General features: G+C 46.8%; 1 protein-coding gene and 1 long non-coding RNA gene across 3 annotated transcripts in view; one reads left to right on the top strand and one right to left on the bottom strand.

Annotated features, from left to right (window-relative positions):
- Window positions 1-21309, top strand: part of PARP9 (poly(ADP-ribose) polymerase family member 9) — a 614444-nt gene that overhangs the window by 522357 nt on the left and 70778 nt on the right. Inside the window, exon 9 of the mRNA XM_086957420.1 lies at window positions 13819-13990. Coding sequence (XP_086813546.1) covers window positions 13819-13990 — 172 coding nt within the window. The remainder of the gene's footprint in view (window positions 1-13818; window positions 13991-21309) is intronic.
- Window positions 1-21309, bottom strand: part of LOC147732879 (uncharacterized) — a 140429-nt gene that overhangs the window by 75712 nt on the left and 43408 nt on the right. The window lies entirely within an intron of this gene.

Below are 21309 nucleotides of genomic sequence, written 5' to 3'. Positions count from 1 at the left end.
GATCCGCGATCTCAGACTAATTCGTTTTGAAATGGAGTTTTGATTGAACTCCCCGAAACGATGCTGCTACAAAATTTGTTTCTTGGGCTTCCCATTAAACAACATCTTAAGGGGCAGGTTTACTACTCTCCCTGTCGCGCAGTCGATACATTTAATAACAACTTACAGGCTATTTTCAATAAAGTGGCGACAGCAAATTAGTAGCTTTAAACATGACAAGGCTCCTCAGTGACGCCGGGATTGGCAGTGCAGAGCCATTCCACCCCCTCTTTTCCACTTGCAACCCCCCTCCCCCACACTCACATACGACTGGACTGCAGGCTCAAAGTCTTGAGCTCTAGGTGGGGGAGTGGTCAGGGGCATGTTAACGTCTGCTAGGAGCCGTTCTCCCTCAGCCTGAGGTGGGCAGTCATGACAGGCCCACACCTCTGGAAGGGCAGTGGGAGGCTGTGCCGATGGTTCTTAAACGCCAGGCAGACTGCTGGGGCATTCCATGAAAGGGTAGGAGTTTCCAGGCAGACCACTACCCCTCGAAGGCGGGAGGCACTGGACTAGGGCAGCGTCCCTTGCATGCAGGGCTCAGCTGCTAGTAACCCCCCCGAGCCCCAGAAGGGGGCAGTTCCACTGTGAAAGATAGGGATTTCAAGACGGGTCACAGCCTTTTGGAAGGCTTGTAGGAATGGGGCAGAGTCAGTCACATTCTGGGGACTGCACAGCACTCTCCTCTCTGGAGGTGCACAGCTTTCATTGAAAATGTAAGCGTTTCTAGACAGGTCAGTAACTCTGTAAGGTTGATAGGGCTGTGGTGATGTCAGTCCGTGTGGTCTGGTCCTAGCGTCCTGTTATAGGCACCATCTTATTTTCTATAGGACTGACTTTGTGGGGATTTCTTTGAAAGGGCTAACCCTTAACTGGTGAGGTGGCCGGGCAGGGATTGTTTGGGGGTGCTGTACAATGCTCAAAAAGATTTCTAATTGTGTTCTTCCAGACTCCCATACACTCCCACCACTCACTCCCCCCACCCCACTGCATCCCCCTTTTTAGCTGCTGCTCATTTCACATCTCTGGTTTTAAAAAATGATGATGGCAAATTAAGCTCTCTGGGGCTCAGCCAGTTCTGTCCAAATGAAAATTCAATATTAATTAAAAACAAGCATTTGCAATGCAATAGGTCTCGCATTTGCAAGAGTTTAAGCTATTGGTATTGTAAATGAAAATGCCTTTCATTTATGTTTCGAAAACCAACACGTAAATAAAAGGCATTGCCATTTACAATGCCAATAGCTCAAACTCTCACAACTGCGAGACCTATTGCATTGCAAATGCTTGTTTAAAAATGGGGACTATTATTGCTGTCGACCAGGAGCGCGGGAGGCCAGATGCCACCGCCGCGTTTAGAACCCTCGTGAGGATAGGGGCCCACAGCTCCACCTTGCTTAAATAAAGGTATGGGGGGTATGCCATCTGGGCCTGGCGCTTTATTTTTGGTTAAGCCCTGAATGGCCTCTACTATTTCCTCCAGTGTAAACTCAATCCTGGCTACCCACCGAGGGCCCAATCCATCATTCTCGTTATTTTTTGGCAGTGTGGTTATATAAATTTTTAAAGTGGTTCTGCCATTGTTCTGAAAGAATAGTGTTGCCAATTTCTGGGGCATTAATGTCCTGGAAACATGGGTTATTTATAATTTTCCAGAACTCTGTCATATCCCTTCTGTCTGCTGCCTCCCTTAAGTCCTCCCAGGCTTGAGATTAAAGGGAGTATTTCCTACATTTTAGTGCCTTTTTGTATGCCAACCTACAATGTGCGATACGAGACCTGTCCTGGGGTAGAGCTTTGAGGCTGCATATCAGCTCTGTGTGTGCCCGAGAACAGTCCTTATCGAACCATCTGGGAAAGGTGGTTCATCTAATTTTCTTAGCGGTCCTTAGTAGTCCTTCAATTAGGTGCACCATTTCCTCAAATGCTTTAACAACAGCAACCCCCTCCATGGAGAGGTCGAGACACCCCTTAAATTTGTCTATACCTTTCTCCATTAAAGATTTATAGAAAATGTCCCCATCCACTTTGGACCATCTAAGTCGTCTCCCCTGATCCGTTGCCCTCTCTATACTATCTACCCCTACACCTCTACTAACACTTCTAGGAGACAGGACTTTTAACTCCAACACTAGGGGGTTGTGATCACTGAACATACTTCATTCAATGTCTGCGCCTTTAATCCAGGCTTTAAGTAGGCTGGAGACCACAATATAGTCAATGAAGGAACGACATCCTCTACCCTTAAACGTGGGGTTGATCTCATCTCCACTTCCCAATGCTACAAGATCGATAGTGTGAGCAAGGGGATAGCTTTTCAAGACCCTATCCAATTCCATCCCCTCAGGGGAATGCAGGAAGTGCGGGCCATCCTCCACCGTGCAACGGGACCAATCCTCATTAACAGGTCTCAGGGTAGGGCACATATGGCAATTAAAATCGCCTGCTACAGGTATTTACTCCTTATTCTGCAAAACTAATCTTTTTAGATTCTGGAGTCACTACCCTACCCTTTGACCTTTGTTCGAACTTTCCCCCTTTCCCGTTAACCTGTTGCCTTAAGAGTTGGCCTTTAGGTGGACCTTTCCTCCCCTTACTTGCCCGTGGGATGTATTGTTTAGTTCGAGGCATGTGGGCTGCTGAATTCATATCTGTGCATAGATCGCCGCCTAGTGTTGGGTCCGGATGATTGCACATTGTTGTCCTGGAAGAGTCTTCGAAGTATCACGAGATAGGTGGCTCCTCCCCTGGACTACAGTGCGCATGGGCATCGCCTCCATCCCCAGATTGTTTTTTTCTGCCATTGGGTTCGGATGTGTGTCGGTTCCCTCTGTCGGAACCGATAGTTGTTAACTCTCTTTACTCGAGACCAAAAGGTCTTTAGGCTTGGCGCCGGTATCGTTTTCGTTCGGGTTTGCTGTTTCTTCAGCTCCGAACTCTCGCTGCCCTTCCGCGTGCTGTCGGCGCAGACGGGCCTACACGACGCTCCAGACATGGAACGGACTCAGTTTAAACGATGCCCGGTGTGCAACGCGAAATACTCACACCTCGACGTGCACCCAGTGTGCAACACTTGTCTGTCGCCGGACCACGACGAGGCCAGGTGTATGGCCTGCTCGAAGTTCCGGTGCAAGAAAACCCTCAAGATTTGTCGGGCTGCGAGACTCCAGGCCAAGCTGTCGGCGCCCCCGCCGGACGATATCTTCGAAGAAGACGTTGGAAGCGACAATGTCCAACAGGTTTCGGACTCTGACCCTGCGTCCGAGGGGGAGGCCTACGACGCAGGAGACGAGGAGTTTGACGAAGCCGGCGACGAGGTAGGGGACGACGATACGGCCATTGCCACCGTGGGGGATAGCTCGGAGGAGGAGCATCCCCAAACTGACTCAGGGGTCGACCCCCTTCCAGCGGCCCAGGTCGAGGGATCGCCTTCGGGCCTTACCCAAGACCATGTTATTAGTCCAGCAGCCCCACCTAATGGCCCGGCCACGGACATTTTGGAGGTGCCACTCACATTTCCAAAAACGAAAGTGAAGCCTTCGGGTTCAACACCTCCGGTTTCGAAACCGAAAGTGAAAGCGGTACAGAAGGCTCTGGAGGCGTCAAAATCTAAGAAATTCAAAATGGCCGACATGGGCAGTCCCGCCAAGATGGCCGACCCGAAGGCCTCAGGGTCGGTGCCGAAGGCGAAGTCGTCCGACGCAGCTGCGTCGGCGCCGAAGATGGTCGCGGTCGATGACCCGAAGAAGGCTTCGAAGAAGGCTTCGAAGAAGCGTCAAGGCGATCCCAAAGCTCTGGCTTCCCCGGCTCCGGCCGTCGGAGCCAAGGACGGTACCGCATCGACTCCGAAGACGGTGCCTCTCGCCGACACCACTCCCAAGTCAGGAAAATCACGCGAGGCGGTCACTCCCTCTCCAGCCCTGTCGAAGAGTCCCTGCAACGGATTCGGAAGGTCGCGGAGCTTCCCGACCCTGAAGCTGGGGTGTCGAAGCCCGCGCTGACGCCGTCGAAGGCACAAGCGCCTATCCGCTTCACCCTGCCGCCGAAGTCGACGCCGAAGGCCTTCGCTTCGAAGCAGGTGGCTGGGGTGCCCTCGAAGGAGGTGTCGACGCCCAAAGCGTCTCCGGTGGTGTCTAAACCTCGCCTCCAGCCACTCGCGGAGGAGGAACGTCGTGAAGTTATCATCGACGCCAATACCGGGAAACTGTCCCTCCTCAAACGGAAAATCACCACGGAGCCGGTGTTGGAACACTTTTGCATTCCTCTCAAAAACAAGAAGGACTCTGCGGGTACTTCAGCTCCTTTGGCGCCGACGTCTCCAAGTGACATGCCGCGTTCCCCAACTCACTCCAACGCGGGGGATGGCGACGAGGAGGAGGTCGAGTACAACTATCCGGCGTACTCGGATCCGGAGGAGGAACATGAACCTTGGTCTGCCGGAGGCGACCCTGAGGACCCGCAGTCGGGTCATGAACCGCATCTCTTCGCGGCGAAAACTTCGCCAACGGAGGACTCTGCTGCCTTCAACGCGTTGATCGAGAGAGCTGCGGCTAACCACGATGTCGAGCTGCACTCCGATCCTGTGGATGTGGACTTTTTATTTGACACTTTCTCTGTGGCCGAAAAGTCAATCAAAACTTTGCCAATGCTGAAGGGAGTGCTCAAGCACGCGCAGGAGGTCTTCAAGGAGCCCACTCGGGCGCGTGTCATCAATCCACGCATTGATAAAAAATATAAGGCAGCGCCCTCGGATCCAACATATATCAAGGGACACTTGCCACTAGACTCTTTGGTCGTATCCAACACTCGCAAGAGGGCGAACTCACAGACGACTGGTGACGCTCCTCCCCCAGACAAAGAGTCAAAAATATTTGAGGCATCAGGGAAACGGATTGCTGCACAGGCAGCTAACATTTGGCGCATCTCGAACACGCAGGCCCTACTTGCACGCTACGATAGGGCTCATTATGACACCCTAGAAGCACTGCTACGGCACTTGCCTGACCAGTACAAGGAGGCAGGGGAAATGTTAATTCAAGAGGGAAAGCTCATCACAAACGCTTCAATCAAATGTGCGCTAGATGTAGCGGATACAGCCTCCAGGGCAATCAACACTAGTGTGTTGCTCAGAAGACATGCCTGGCTTAGGATTTCAGGGTTTAAACCTGATATACAAACGACCATCCTGAACCAGACGGTTAATCCTGACCATTTGTTTGGCCCTGAGGTTGATGCGACGCTTGAGAAAATGAAAATGGATACAGACACTGCTAAGTCTATGGGGGCCCTTCAGTCTCAGCAGTTTCGGGGTGGTTCCTTTCGCCGCTCCAATACCAGAGGCGCCTCAAGGGGTCAGGCATCGCAATCAACCCAGTACTACAAGGGCAATACCCAAACCTCGTACACCAACAAGGGTAGAGGTGGCTACAGAGGCAACAACATCAAAGGCAGGGGACGTGGAAACAACAGCTCCAGGTCCACCGCCGCCAACAAGCAGTGACGCCTTGTCACTGCCCCCCGACCACACGACCCCGGTCGGGGGGAGACTCCAGCAGTTCCTGCCCGCGTGGAATTCCATCACCACGGACAGGTGGGTCAAGTCTCTTATCCAGTACGGTTACTGTCTGGAACTTACTTCCACTCCACCGAACATACCTCCAAGAAGCCGTCCTATGTCCGGCGAACCCTTGCTCTTGTTGCAGCAGGAAGTTCAGGTCATGCTGCAAAAAGGGGCAATAGAGCTCGTCCCACTGCAGGAAAGGGGTACAGGAGTTTACTCTCTGTACTTTCTAATCCCCAAAAAGGACGGTTCCCTGCGGCCCATCCTGGACCTCAGGCCCCTCAACTGGTACATTCTTTCGGAGCATTTCCATATGCTCACGTTGCAGCAGGTACTCCCTCTGCTTCGACAAGGGGACTTCCTGGCTACGTTGGATCTGAAAGATGCATACTTTCATATCCCCATGCATCCTTCCCACAGGAAGTATCTCAGATTCACGATCCAAGACCAGCACTACCAGTTCAGGGTTCTGCCGTTCGGGGTCACCACAGCGCCAAGGGTCTTTACGAAGTGCCTGGCGACTGTGGCGGCGCATCTACGACGCCAGAACGTCCACGTCTACCCTTACCTGGACGACTGGCTCATTCAGGCAAAAACAGAACAACAGTGCGCCGACCACGTGTCCCGCACCATTCATCTCCTGCACGATCTGGGATTCTCTCTGAACTACCCGAAATCCCATCTCCAGCCCGCCCATGTACGACAGTATCTGGGCGCGACAATAAACACTCTGGCAGCCACTGCGCAGCCAAATTCAGTGAGAATCGCCAGTATCCAAGCGCTGATGCAACGATTCAGACCTCAACACTCGCTTCCAGCGAGGGTGTTCATGCAGTTGATAGGCATGATGGCCTCCTGCATCTCCATTGTCCCGCACGCGAGACTACATATGCGCCCACTTCAGGAGTGCCTGGCACGTCAGTGGACTCAGGCTCATGGGCAACTGACAGACCTAGTGTTGGTGAGCGGTCGGGCATACAACTCTCTGCATTGGTGGAATCCACAAAACCTTTGCAAGGGCCGACCTTTCCAAGAGCCTGTGCCACAGATTATCCTGACGACGGACGCTTCTCTCCAGGGATGGGGAGCGCATGTACTCCACTACACTGTGCAGGGACTATGGACACTACAGCAAAGGAAGATGCACATCAATGTGTTGGAACTTATGGCAATCTTCATGGCCTTGAAGGCGTTCAAAGTACATCTGTGCAACAAGGTCGTGTTGATCCGGACGGACAACATGACAGCCATGTACTACATTCAAAAGCAGGGAGGCACACACTCTCCGCAGCTGTCTCATCTGGCTCAGAGCATGTGGAAGTGGGCCATTCAGAGGAACATCTTCCTCATGGCGGAGCATCTCCCGGGCAAGGACAACCAGATGGCGAACCTGCTCAGCAGGCACAGCCATCAAATGCACGAGTGGGAGATACATCCATCAGTACTCCAACCGTACTTCCAAAGGTGGGGTCATCCAGAAATAGACCTGTTCGCCACAAAGGAGAACGCAAAATGCCAAAGCTTCGCCGCCAGGTTCCCACACCCGCAATCACAGGGCAATGCGATGTGGATGAACTGGTCAGGCAGATTTGCGTACGCTTTTCCCCCAGCACCTCTGATACCGCTGGTGGCACGCAAGCTCAGGCAGCACTCGATGACTCTCATCCTGGTTGCTCCAACGTGGGCTCGCCAGCCATGGTACACCACGTTTCTGGAACTCTCCGTGGTACCGCATCAAAGGCTTCATCTCACTCCCAGCCTTCTGACGCAGAGCCATGGCGACATTCAGCACTCAGATCCGCAACAGCTCAACCTGGCGATCTGGCTCCTGAAGTCCTAGAATTTGGCTACCTCAATCTTCCTCCCGATTGCATGAACATCATTCGGGAGGCAAGGAAGCCCACTACTAGAGCTTGTTATGCGGCTAAATGGAAGAGGTTTGTCAGTTACTGTGTAAACCACGATATTGACCCGCTAGATGCTTCCATTCAAAACATCATTTGTTACCTGTTCCACCTGTATCAATGCAATTTGGCGTACTCTTCCATCCGCATTCACCTGTCTGCTATGGCAGCATACCTCCAGAACAGGCAACACCTGTCACTTTTCAAGGTCCCTGCTATCAAGGCTTTTCTGGAAGGACTCAAGAGAGTCATTCCGCCAAGGACCCCACCAGCTCCAGAATGGAACCTCAATGTGGTTCTTAAAAGGCTGATGGGTCCCCCCTTTGAGCCACTGCACTCTTGTGAGCTTCAGTTTCTCACTTGGAAGGTTGCTTTCTTAGTAGCAATTACATCGCTACGGAGGGTTAGCGAGTTGCAGGCGCTCACCACCCAAGAACCTTTCTTCCAAATACATGCTAACAGGGTTGTGCTCCGCACTAACCCTAAATTCTTACCCAAGGTTGTATCTCAATTCCATATGAACCAGACAATTGAGTTGCCGGTGTTTTTCCAAAACCCAGAGACGCTGGCGGAGCGGATGCTCCACACCCTTGACGTTAAAAGAGCCTTGATGTACTATGTGGACAGGACAAAAGACTTTCGCAAAACCAAGCAGCTTTTCGTTGCTTTTGCCTCACACCACAAGGGAAACGCTATCTCCAAAGCTGGGATCGCTAGGTGGATTGTGAAATGCATTCAAATCTGTTACGCTAAAGCTAAGCGCACTCTCACTATCCCACCAAGAGCCCACTCCACCAGGAAGTTGGGGGCCTCTATGGCTTTCCTAGGTAACATTCCCTTAGAAGACATTTGTAGAGCAGCCACATGGTCTACCACACATACTTTCACTAAACATTACTGTGTAGGCGTGCACTCCAAACAGCAGGCAGCTGTTGGTCAGGCTGTTCTCAAGACACTTTTTCAGACTGCTGCAGCTGGCACGGGCTGCAGCCGCTAATGGAGGGACTGCTATGTATTCTATGCACAGATATGAATTCAGCAGCCCACATGCCTTGAACTGCAAATGCTACTTACCAGTATGCATCTGTTCTTGGCATGTAGGGCTGCTGACATTCATATCGCCCACCCTCCTCCCCGGCGCCTGTAGCAGCTGCAGTCTTCATATATATATATATGCTCAAAGCATGGTCATCACTCACATACTTCACTCCATCTCTGCCAATGGCTAAAAACAATCTGGGGATGGAGGCGATGCCCATGCGCACTGTAGTCCAGGGGAGGAGCCACCTATCTCGTGATACTTCGAAGACTCTTCCAGGACAACAATGTGCAATCATCCGGACCCAACACTAGGCGGCGATCTATGCACAGATATGAATGTCAGCAGCCCTACATGCCAAGAACAGATGCATACTGGTAAGTAGCATTTGCATTATACCTCCTTTCCCCGCATTTTTTTATAATCATAGGGCAACGTGATATATATATATATATATATATATATATATATATATATATATATATATATATATATATATATATATATATATATATATATATATATATATATATATATATATATATATATATATATATATATATATATATATATATATATACACATACATATACATACACACCGTTGGTTCATCCTTCTGTGATTGGCTATTCCTTGCATCTTCTTCCTCCCCACCAACTTTTGTTTACTGATGGACTTCTACAGGCCTTACTAACAAGGGCATTAGACCTTTAATTTGTGTCAGCTCCCCAATCATATTCTTAAACTGCTTACTTTGGGTTTTTAGAATTTCATTATTCAAAACTGAAACCTCTAAAATACCCTGCAGGGTTTTCTGGAGCATCAGCATAACCTCTAATTTAGATACACTGGAGGATCCCGTAAACTCCAGGCTATGCAAAGATGGACATGTTAAATCAGTTCGAACAACATAGGAATTTTACAGACATCCTTTTGCATTGGAACAGTCTTTTCTTTGATTAGTCTTCCTCACACAAGGATTTACTTAGAGGGGCTCCTTCTTCCTCCACCACCTCTGCCTCTATGTCATGACCAAACAGTGACCGAAATAACCTAGACGAGGAGGATAAACGTGGTTCCATAGAGATCTCTGCGATGTTAAAGTTCATTTGATTCAGAAATTCCAAACTTAGAGCTGCCGGATCCTCTAAGATTAGCGGAGTCTCTACAACGTTCTGCTCCTTCTCAGGTGTCTCCTTCCCTTTGAAATGTTTCCCTAAAAAGTCCTTAATGGACTTCGATACTGCTGATACTCTTTTTAAACCCACTGACTTTACAGACGTCATCCCTGACTGTGGGGTTAAATTCAGTGATTGAGTGTTTCCTTTTACTAGTTTTTTGCTTCCTGTTGGTGCTGCCTTGCTGCCATTCCCCTCACTCATTCCTTTTGGTAATTCGGTCGAATCTTCCATTCCCGGACTTTTATTTCCTGGTTTCTTAGAGTTTTTTTGGACTTTCCGGGATATAGATTTCCCTAAGGCCATCACTTTTCCTTTCTCTTAGAGTCCCTTCGTCCCTGAATTCCTTCCTCTAAGTGTAAAACAACGCTGGAGTATTCTTCTTCTTTGGTACCTTAAGTTTGAGTGATAAACTATGGGAACTCTAGAGCCCAACACCGCATATGCCTACTAATCTTCTCCTTACTTCCTTTTACAGGGAATATTTCGTAGGCTATAAAACATTAATCCACTTACCTCTGTTCAGTGGTCATCCGCTCTCACCTCCACAACTTCTCTGCCGCTACTTCCCCATTCTGTTAACTCCAAACAATTAATGACCACTTTGCCACTTGAGCCTTATTTTAGTTTTGTGCTTTTACAAGGAGCTCTCGGTACACGATTTAGACCCTCAACAGCTCACTTCACCTACTTCATTGGCTTCCACATGGCCCTTAAGGTGGATGGAGGCACTTACTGAGCCCTCACGGCTGTGGTGCGGCTGGGCACTCCCATCCGATTTTTACTCGTGGCTCGCGTCTCCCGCGGCCACTGCTTCGCTGTCCCCACCTTCTCCGCTGTGAGGTGGGTTCCGGCCAGGGTCGGATTGGGATCACAATTCGGCCCGGGCACTGACGAAAAAAGTGGCCCACATTCAAGAGGCGTGGCCCATATTTAAGGGGCGTGGCCCACATTCAAGGGGCGTGCCCTTTCATGAAACACCATTTGCACAGACAAAGAATGAAAGTGGGAGGATACTGTTCTTGCACAGGACACAGGGCCAAGGTGACAATGGCCTACATGCTGAGAAACTAAAAAAAATAGCAAGGCCCCTTTTTGTCACAAAATATTCCAGTCCTCCAGCACAAGAGCACCTGAAAAGCAGCAACGCCCCTGCTATTACTAACCTACTCAGCCCTCCCCAGACCTTCACCTCAGGAGCACATGAACAGAGGTAAGGCCCCTGCAATTAGTAAATTAATCAACCCTCCAGGCCTTGGGAAAATGTCCTGGCAGGGGAGCACAAAGCACAGCTTTCTGGGTCATCCAAGGTAGCCAAGTAGCCAGGGGGGAGGCTGAGGTGAAGCTGGTGCATGGGAAGTGTATTCCCAGTGTGTTCTGGCAGTTTGAGTATTTACCATTTACTGTAGTATTACCCTTGTACCTGTGTATGGTACCCTTTTGTAACTTGCACACGTCACTTTTCTCTTGTAACACACTGTTTGCTACCTCTCACTTTTGTTTGCTTTAGATACTTGCACAAGTGCCACCATTGCCTACGTAACGTTTGTTCTTGTGCTGGAGTGTCTGCCATTAATTGCAGTATTATACCTCTACTTGTATTTTGTACGCTTTTGTAACTTGCACACATATCACTTTTTCCTCCTGTAATGTATCGTTTGCTCCTCTTGTATTTTGGTTGCTCACTATTGTCACTTATGATTCATGTAACTTAACGTTTGCTTTTGTAATTTGTCCACTTATAATTTTCTCCTCATGTATTATTGCTGTTCCTAGTGTGAAGCGCACTGACACCTTCGGGTAAAGTACGCGCTATATAAAATCGCATAAATAAATAAATAAATAAATAAAACAAAAAAATTTCAAACATCACCAGGCCCCCACAGCAAGACCCATTCTTCCTCGCCCACTATGCCCTGAATGTGAAGGGATGTGGGCGAGGTGTTAAAACTAACACTGTTTCTGGGCTGCATGGGCGCCAGGGGGCCGAGGTGCAAATCGCTCAAAGGCCTGAGAAACACCTGGCCACCAGGGAGGCCGGTTATTCCAAACAATCGCCCCTCCCCAGCCCAGCCTCAGCTTGATTGCTTGGCAGGGCAGGGGTGAAGGAGAGCCCACAGCTGACAATCGCTGTCTGGCCGCACAGCGAGGCTGCTTTCATTTTCTCTGTCTCCGTGCCCTCTGTGGGCCGTTTTTTTTTCTCCCCTTTCCTAGTCCACTCTCTGTGGACTGGGACAGGGGAGAAAAAAGACGACCCACAGAGGGCACTGAGGCACTGGCCCTTCGGCCCATTCCCGAATGCCCGCCTTGCCAATCCGCCCCTAGTTCCAGCTCAGTCCAAGGTCCTACATGCTGATTAACCAGTGCGATATTCGTCGTTTGCTGCTCCCAGCGAGGCGAAGGCGGAAGTGGGAGGTGCTGTACGAGAGCATCTTCCGATTGACCCCGAACAGGTCTCTAGTAGCATAGGTAAGAAGTTCTGCCCCACCCTTAAATTGAAGGGTTTGTATTGGAAATTTCTCAGTAGAACAGCATGAAAACGGCAGAATAATTGTAGTGCGATCAAAGAAATACATTTTCAACAACTCAGATTCACCTTTTAAAAATCGCCACACGTGCATTACCAGCTAAGCACTAACCCACTACATGAATATTGATTCGGAGCTTCTGACCTAATGTCTTCGTGTCGGAACAAACCAGTTACATAAAGAACAGTGAACCATTGAAATGAATGTAATACTGCGTGCAAGCAGAAGATCCTTGGAAATATGTTTCATTAGTGAGTCCATGCTATAGACTTCTTCAAGAGCAGTGTCATTCAGAAATAAACAAACATGATTAGCTTGAATGTGTGCAGCAGAAATAATCAACAGTGAATGTGACATCCATTTCGCACAAGATGGCATTGAAACCTAATAGAGGCCTAGTTAGCAAAAGCTAAGAAAGCACACTTTTAAGAGTCGTATCAAAATTGTTTCAAAGGCTATACCTCCATGTCAGTGTAAACTTGTGAAGTAAAGTTTGATAATGCACATTTTGGTTAAATAAAACTTTATAAATAAATAAATATGCAAAACTCCCTCACACTACTTAATTACCTCTTGTGGTTTACCCAATAGGGAGCATCTGAGTTCCAGGCAGCACACAACACCCCTTTTCAAAGCATGATTTGAATACTGTTGCCTTGCTGTTTTGGAGTCAAACGTTCCTCACATCCTTCCCTTTGTGCAGACGCCACAGCTGACGAACATAGCAGATATTAAGGGGCAACTTTGCAGGCCCTATCAGAACTAACATTTGCCCTCCTTAAGAGTTGACCACTGTAGTGTCCTCATGGGTCCTCTTAGGTGTGGGAATACTTGGACAGGGTTTTACCATATGCCAAAATGAGCCCGGTAAAAGACAAGAGCTTCTCTGTCGTGCTCTTTTCAGCAGCCCTGAAGCCTGCCCTTCCTCCAGCCGCCCTCCTCACTCACCCCATGGCTTCCACACAGCAACCTGCTGTGGCCCTCGGCTCCCATTTACCACCTGCTTAGCAGTGCTGGGAGATGTAAACGATAAACTCCCAGAAACTGACCCAACCTCTGCAAGAGACGCCGGCAGGTTATTACCTGTTGTAAGGAGTTTAACTCCGTTTCCCTGTTACCTCCTGTGGCCTTACAAACTGGAATCATTAATTCTGACCCCTATATCTGCCAATGGAGTTATTGGGGAAATCGCAATGAGTTCCAGTAGCCTTTTTGGCCGCCGATTTATCTAGGATCATGATTCACTAACAACAGCAAAAAACATTTATAACTGCATTTGGTATGTGGTTTGGTAAGTGTGAATGCATATTTACGTAAGGAATTGTGCCCTTGACTGAAGTAAATTAATCAGCAGTTATCACTTGATTTGGCAAAAGTTTGATTGTTTAAGATTGAGATGACTTTGAACATTTATCTGAAGTGAAAATACTGATTTTTACTTGTTGATGTATTTCATGTATGCCTGAACCTTCTAACGGTTCTTTGTGTGCCATAGTAAATTAAAATATTTTTGATCCGTTACCTAAAACATTCAGTTTTGATCCGTTACCTAAAACATTTTGTTTTGTAGATGGAGCAAATACAAAATCCTCTCCTAAAGACCATCTACCAATCCAAAAAAGATTACATTGGATCAAAAAGACAAAAAAGTGTTATTTCTACACTGTATCATCAAGTGCCTGCCCAGTTCTGCAATTCAGTATGCAGAATTGGGTTTCAGAGACTTTACTCACATCCACATGGTAAGTCTATACTAGAAAGATTTAAGTTAATGGCATATCTATAATTATGTGAAAGTTAACTACATTTTTTGAAAAGCCCTACTTGAAATGTTTTTTGCATTCTTTTTTTACTTTTTCACGTTTTTAGAAAATACATGTTTATCAATGAAGACTTTAAAACTTAAATACAGCTGTGTTAAGTTATGTGTACAATCATTTTAAAAATTACTTGACAATGAGACTGTACATATGTATTATGTATGTCAACAAAGAGAGAGGTAGGGAGAATCAAGGACACTCTCTTAATCCCCGGTTAAGTATCAAACAACAAAAGAAGAGAGGTCTGGTCAGTCACAAGGCTGCCAGGAATATGGAGCAAAGAGATAAGAGGGTTTTTTTTGTACACAGTTACTCTGATTGAGTAGGAAAGCCCTCACACACCGACCTGGTCAGTGTCATGCTTCATCATCGGGCCCCACCGAAGAGACCGAGTGTCTCTTCGGTGTGCTGCGACGCCAGAAAGACTGCGGAGCTGGTCGTGTGGGGAGGACGTGTTGTGAAAAATAGAAAATTAAAAGTGCCTAACAGGGTATCAAAAAAACTTTTAATGAGTGATCCCTAAGACACGTGTGGGTGGTATATGTGTCTGAATTTAAGTGCCAAGGTTGTTAGGATTTGGTTAAATTCAGCTAAATACCACTAGTTTAAAATTAATCAGTCAACATGTTTCTGCCGTGCTTGTGGTATGTATTCACCAAGGCATTCTTCAGGACTATACCCCGGCGGTATGGACACTCTAATAGTCCACCCTGACCTGGGGACGTGAAAGTGAAAAAAGGAAAAGTGAAAAAGTGCTTAAAAATTAGAAGAGCAAATGCTCATTCCAAAAAAGCCCCAAATTCAGGGGTGTATCAGCACTTTAAAACAGGGCGCTACTAGCACCATGGGTCTCGGGAGGAGGATTGGAGCGCGCCTGGCACATCGCCCTCAGCGCTCACAACCCGCTTCTCAACCTGCAAGAATCCTCGAAACCGGACCCCGACGATCATCGTCGGGGTCCGGTTTCGAGGATTCTTGCAGGTTGAGAAGCGGAATGAGCATTTGCTCTTCTAATTTTTAAGCACTTTTTCACTTTTCCTTTTTTCACTTTTTCTACCATATTCCTGGCAGCCTTGTGACTGACCAGACCTCTCTTCTTTTGTTGTTTCATATGTATTATGTAACAGGCTTGTAATATATTTGGTGAATATATTTTAATATGCGAGGGTAGATCGAATACATGCATTGTATGGAGTCCTTCCCATCCATGTACTACAGTTGGTGAATCAATTTCTTATGTCGAGCCTAGAGTCCGTGCACAAGCGCTGCTCTGGTGAAGATCTGCTGTTGTTCAGTACATGAGGAAAGGCCCCCCCCACACAATTTATTGCATTGCCATGATACATAGAAAAGACTACTCTGTTCATAAGACATGTTTCAACATGGGCGTGGCTCGGCCACCAACAAGAATGGACACGTGAGCACGAAGCTCCGTGCCCACCTCCCCTGTTATCCTGAGGGCCTTTGCCCTGATGTCCCTGGAGGCCAGCTGCTAACCACCTCCCCCTGTGTGAGCCTCGGAGAGCGGCCCTGAGCGATGAACGGCGGCGATACGCCGAGCTCCCGGGAAGCTCACTCTGCGGTGACGGCCATTTGCTTGTGGCCTGGGCGGTCGAGCTCATCCCCGGCCTTGCGTGATCGGCAGGCCGAGTCGCGGCGAGGGTTGGCCGGCCGCACTCCACAGCGGAACCGGAGCTCCGGAGCCGAACCGGGATTTCTGCGCCAGAGGAAGGCGGGACCCTGGGGCCTTTGGAAACATCGGCGGTGCCCCCCTGGGGGCTTGGCGGCACTGGGAAAACGCCTTTCCCCACCGACAGGGGACACAAGCAATGAGGTAGGCCGCGCGGCCTGCGGATTCCCCGGCGATTGCGGAGGGCCCCGGGGGCCTGGACGATCTGTGGACCCGGTTCGCACAACGTGGAGGCGACGGCCGGTTGTGCTGTGGTGGGACCCCTGAACGTCCGGGTTGCCCTGGCCTTGACAGTACGGGTGGATGGCGAGTAGCTGCATGCGGGCCCCCCTTCTTGCAGTGTGGACACAGATCCATTTGGAGAGCGAATTTGACGCTCCTTTTCGAACTTGCTTTTAAAAGAACAATGGTTCGAGGTAGGCCTTATGAGGTCCTTAGAAGAGAGTAGAACAAAAGCGAGTATTTAATAAATCGCTAGGGAGCAAAAAGTAGTAGGTACAGGTAGGAGTTTTTATTTTACTCTTTTTTCTTAAGGATATACATAAATAATTATACTGTATTACAGGTGCTCAAGTGAATAGTACGGTGCAGGACGTGACATAAGTGATCAAAGTGAACGGACTGTCACACAACAACAACAAGGATAAAAACACAACAATTATATACAATAGAACGAGTGAAATTCCTTGGGTAGGTCGACGGCGTTTCGATCTATATAGCTTTAGATCATCATCAGGACAGATGAGCCTCCTGAAACTGTAAGAATTTCAATTACACTTTGTTTCCTACATGTATGCTTAACTGGCATTCCTACATGTATGCTTTAACTCGCATTGGTTTATGGTGCTCCCGGGAAAATAAGAGTTTAGCATGCACGTGTACTTATATTTTCACATGCGCGTTTGGTGAAGAATTAAAATAAAGGAGGTGTATAGTTTAACCTCACCTTAGTGCGTGGCGCTTATTTAATCAAAAGTTATATATAAGCGCATGCATTATTCGAAGCAATTAATTTATAGCAAATTTAAACTATACCTTGCCGAGGAATTTGGGCAAGGATGGTTTTTGGACAGTACAGCTGATTGGATGTCGCTGTTCTCAAGAGAATCTGCAGGTAATGTAAAATATTTTTAGACATAGGTGAACTTGGTAACTATAATTATATACTAAGGAATTATAGTAATTGGGTTGGTCTAGGATTTAAAAACAGTATCTGGTAATTCTGAGCAAGTTGAAAAAGGGGGGGGTGAAAATTAACCATATTTACTGGCAGGTATAAACACTTACACTGCTGTTAATGAGTTTCTCAGTGAGGTGATTCGAGTAGCGCTCAGTCACTTCTACTTAGATGAGGGTCCTACTTGAACTTGTAGAGTGAGAAAAATAATTAGGACCTTTAAAATGCTGTTAATCACAGCTAGGATAAAGAGGACAGGGCTACTTACTTGGAAAGGTTTAACCGAGTTTAAACAGAATTAGTATAGGGGGGTTCCGTTAGCGCATTCGTCGCTATGGCACTAGGAAGATATTGGTGCCTGAAACTACAAAAAACGTTTTGTCAGTGCGTGGTTAAAATTAATTGAGATTCAGTATTTTAAGCATGGTCCCGTGGTCGGCGGTACACTTACTTAATCTTGGCAGTTCGGCGTGGCAGGAAAGGAGGGTCCGAGTACCTCTCTCGCAGTTGCTCACAACTGTGTGGACGCCAATGCCTCCATTATTAGCGTGTAGGAATTATTGCGCGCGCAGACACAGTAGTGTGTCGAGACGGAGCATGCGCGGTGAGGACTATTGGGAGCATGCGCCGGGGATTAGTGTTGGACTTGGGCACATGCGTGAAAGGATAATGGGTGTTAATCAATAAATTTACAAACTAGGAGTTCGATATTAGCGCGGGGTTAATCAATGAATTTACAAACTGGGGGTTCGATATTAGCGCGGGGGTATTAATCATTATGGGCCAAAATTAGACCGTTCTAAGTGGAAACTTAATATATTAGTAGAGGCAATAAACATGACCATAAGTAAAACTGTTAAGAACATTTTTTGAAAAGAACATTCAATTGCTGCTTTCATGAAAATGCAGATGCACCTTGGTCAGTAGGAAAACAGAGTACATGGCTTAATGGATTCATAGAAAACTTCACTTGGTGTGTTTCAGGTGCACATGTTCCATTCATCAAGTGAATTGAGTCCTTTCTCAATGGTTTTACAATAAAAAATCCATTTACATTCCAACCGATTTAGTATTGTCTGTTGATTGCCTCCTCTGGCATTTGGCACCAGTTTGTCAATAACCTGCCACCTCATGTCCTTTTTCAACTTGCTCAGAATTACCAGATACTGTTTTTAAATCCTAGACCAACCCAATTACTATAATTCCTTAGTATATAATTATAGTTACCAAGTTCACCTATGTCTAAAAATATTTTACATTACCTGCAGATTCTCTTGAGAACAGCGACATCCAATCAGCTGTACTGTCCAAAAACCATCCTTGCCCAAATTCCTCGGCAAGGTATAGTTTAAATTTGCTATAAATTAATTGCTTCGAATAATGCATGCGCTTATATAAAACTTTTGATTAAATAAGCACCACGCACTAAGGTGAGGTTAAACTATACACCTCCTTAATTTTAATTCTTCACCAAACGCGCATGTGAAAATATAAGTACACGTGCATGCTAAACTCTTATTTTCCAGGGAGCACCATAAACCAATGCGAGTTAAAGCATACATGTAGGAATGCCAGTTAAGCATACATGTAGGAAACAAAGTGTAATTGAAATTCTTACAGTTTCAGGAGGCTCATCTGTCCTGATGATGATCTAAAGCTATATAGATCGAAACGCCGTCGACCTACCCAAGGAATTTCACTCGTTCTATTGTATATAATTGTTGTGTTTTTATCCTTGTTGTTGTTGTGTGACAGTCCGTTCACTTTGATCACTTATGTCACGTCCTGCACCGTACTATTCACTTGAGCACCTGCAATACAGTATAATTATTTATGTATATCCTTAGGAAAAAAGAGTAAAATAAAAACTCCTACCTGTACCTACTACTTTTTGCTCCCTAGCGATTTATTAAATACTCGCTTTTGTTCTACTCTCTTCTAAGGACCTCATAAGGCCTACCTCGAACCATTGTTCTTTTAAAAGTATCTCTTTACCCCAGGTTCTACTCTATGGGGTTCCCTTGTTTATAACAAACATTGTATGCGCAGTGGCTACACTGCAAGGGTATCACTCTTTGAGTGGTTTTTTCTCCAAAACATTAAAAACTCGGTCCCCTTATCTAGATAATGTCTACAAATACAGCCGTTACCTACACAGAAGAATATATCGCCACAAAACTTGCAGGTCCATCGCTGTTTAAGGGTCCCGTAACCAACCCTAGGGCCCCCACAGACACAGCCAGTGAGAAACTTGCTCAACTAGAACATCTAAAGAAAAAACATATACGCACAGAACTTCATGCTCGGATGCTAACAGATTACTTAAGAGCAGAAGTCATCCCAATAGGCCTCCAGGTACGTAACGTACCAGCTATCTTTATCCAAGACCCTAAATTTAAACTAGGCTTTTCCCACATAGGAAAAACGTGCTCACGCCACTGGATGGTGTTGGGCATCGACACCGCCCTTGAACATAGCAAAAAAGAGCTAGAAGAAATTGCAGCTTTAGAACAAGCAATCCATGATTTGGATAGCCTGGCTGACGCCAAATCAGCTTTAGAGAAAATAGACCGCACTATTAAGGATTTTGAGAGCTTTGAGCATCATAAAAAAACAACAAAAGTCTCTAAAGACATCAACCAATATAATAAAGAAAAAACCTACCCGTACCTTCGGGAGGATTATTTCACTGCGGGTCCTCCAGACCAGCAAAGAGTTCCTACTGGTTTGTGGGGCCGGTTCAGAAACCGAGCACCAGTAACATTCTCTGAATCCTCAGCAGAATCAGAAGGCTCGGAGGGTTCAGAAGGCCCTGGTACCTCCACTGGTACAAATCCCCATTTTTTAGGGAGAGGCCAGTCGAGGCACACAGACCCTCCTCGGGGGAGAGGGAGAGGGAAGACACGACCCAAACCCAGATACAACTTCCCTCCGGGGGAACGCCAGACCAGGAACAGATTTTACCAATGGGGCTACCAATACTAGACATGGAACCAGCAACTAATACTAATCCAGAAACAATACCAATATTCAATTTGTCCCAACATCAACTGAATTCAACAGATATAGCCCTTCTTAGCAGAGGTCTATCATTTGTAATTGCTGAGAAACCAAACTGGTTCAATATCCAAGCTGAAATCATGCAATTTTTCAGAAAAGTAAGACTGCAAACTTTCTTTAAAAACCGCGAGGGACCAAATAGGAATGACACTACAGGCTTACGCCCACCCTCCACATTCCGTCCATCCAGTGGAACCATGCCTCCAGAAGTGCTTACCTTCGAACACTTAGTGTTACGCGATCTGGAAAAAATAAAAGACAGCTATAGATTCACACCCTACAACATCAGCAAAGAGGAGAGAAATAGCCTGATTACACTTAAACAAAACAATGATATTGTCATAAAACCATGTGACAAGGGCGGCGGAATAGCCATCCCAAGACCGCACATCCTATGAAAATAAAATTTTGCGCCAGATCAATAACAAAGATCACTACGAACAACTAAGAGGCAACCCCATTAAGAATATAAGTGAAACAATCCTTAATGTCACCCAAGAAGCACTTGAATCAGGATTTCTGAGTAAGAATGAATTCTTATTCCTAAATAATAAAAACCCACGTACCCCTCTACTTTACACATTGCCTAAAGTTCACAAGGATACGGAACGACCCCCTGGAAGACCAATACTCTCAGGATGCGGGTCTGTTGTAGAACCCCTGGGAAAATATATTGATTTTTTTATCCGAGACATGGTCCAAGACACTGCCACGTATGTTAAGGATACTACACACCTGATCAATCTCATTGAGTCACACCCATTCCATCCCGATAGTGAGATCCTAGTGACTCTAGACATAGAGTCACTATACACCAACATCCCCCAGGACAAAGGAATTAACGTAATCAAAAAACATCTGGACAATCGACCGGCACCACATCAAGTCCCCACAGAATTCATAATAAACCTTCTGGAAATAGCCCTAACCAAGAACTATTTCTTATTCAAAGACACCTTCTATAGGCAGTGTAGGGGCACTTCCTTGGGGGCGATTTTTGCCCCCAATTTTGCGATTCTTTTCGTGGATGACATAGAAACTAACGTCATCCTCAATAACACAAATCCCTTCCGCAATCAAATAAAATCATGGCATCGATACATCGATGATGTCCTCATGATCTGGAGCGGTGATGAAGAATCACTAGACAATTTCTGTATATGGCTTAACACCAACCAAACAGACCTTAAATTCACCCACTCATACAACAGAAATCAAATCGACTACCTAGATGTGACCATTAAATGTGAAGAAGAACAATTGTACACCACACTGTTCCGTAAAGCAACGGAACGTAATACCCTCCTGCAATAC

The sequence above is a fragment of the Lissotriton vulgaris genome, chromosome 2_1 (assembly GCF_964263255.1).
Source record: "Lissotriton vulgaris chromosome 2_1, aLisVul1.2, whole genome shotgun sequence".
NCBI lineage: Eukaryota > Metazoa > Chordata > Amphibia > Caudata > Salamandridae > Lissotriton > Lissotriton vulgaris.
The sequence above is the reverse complement of the archived record's forward strand: the minus strand, read 5'-3'. Positions and strand labels throughout refer to the sequence as shown.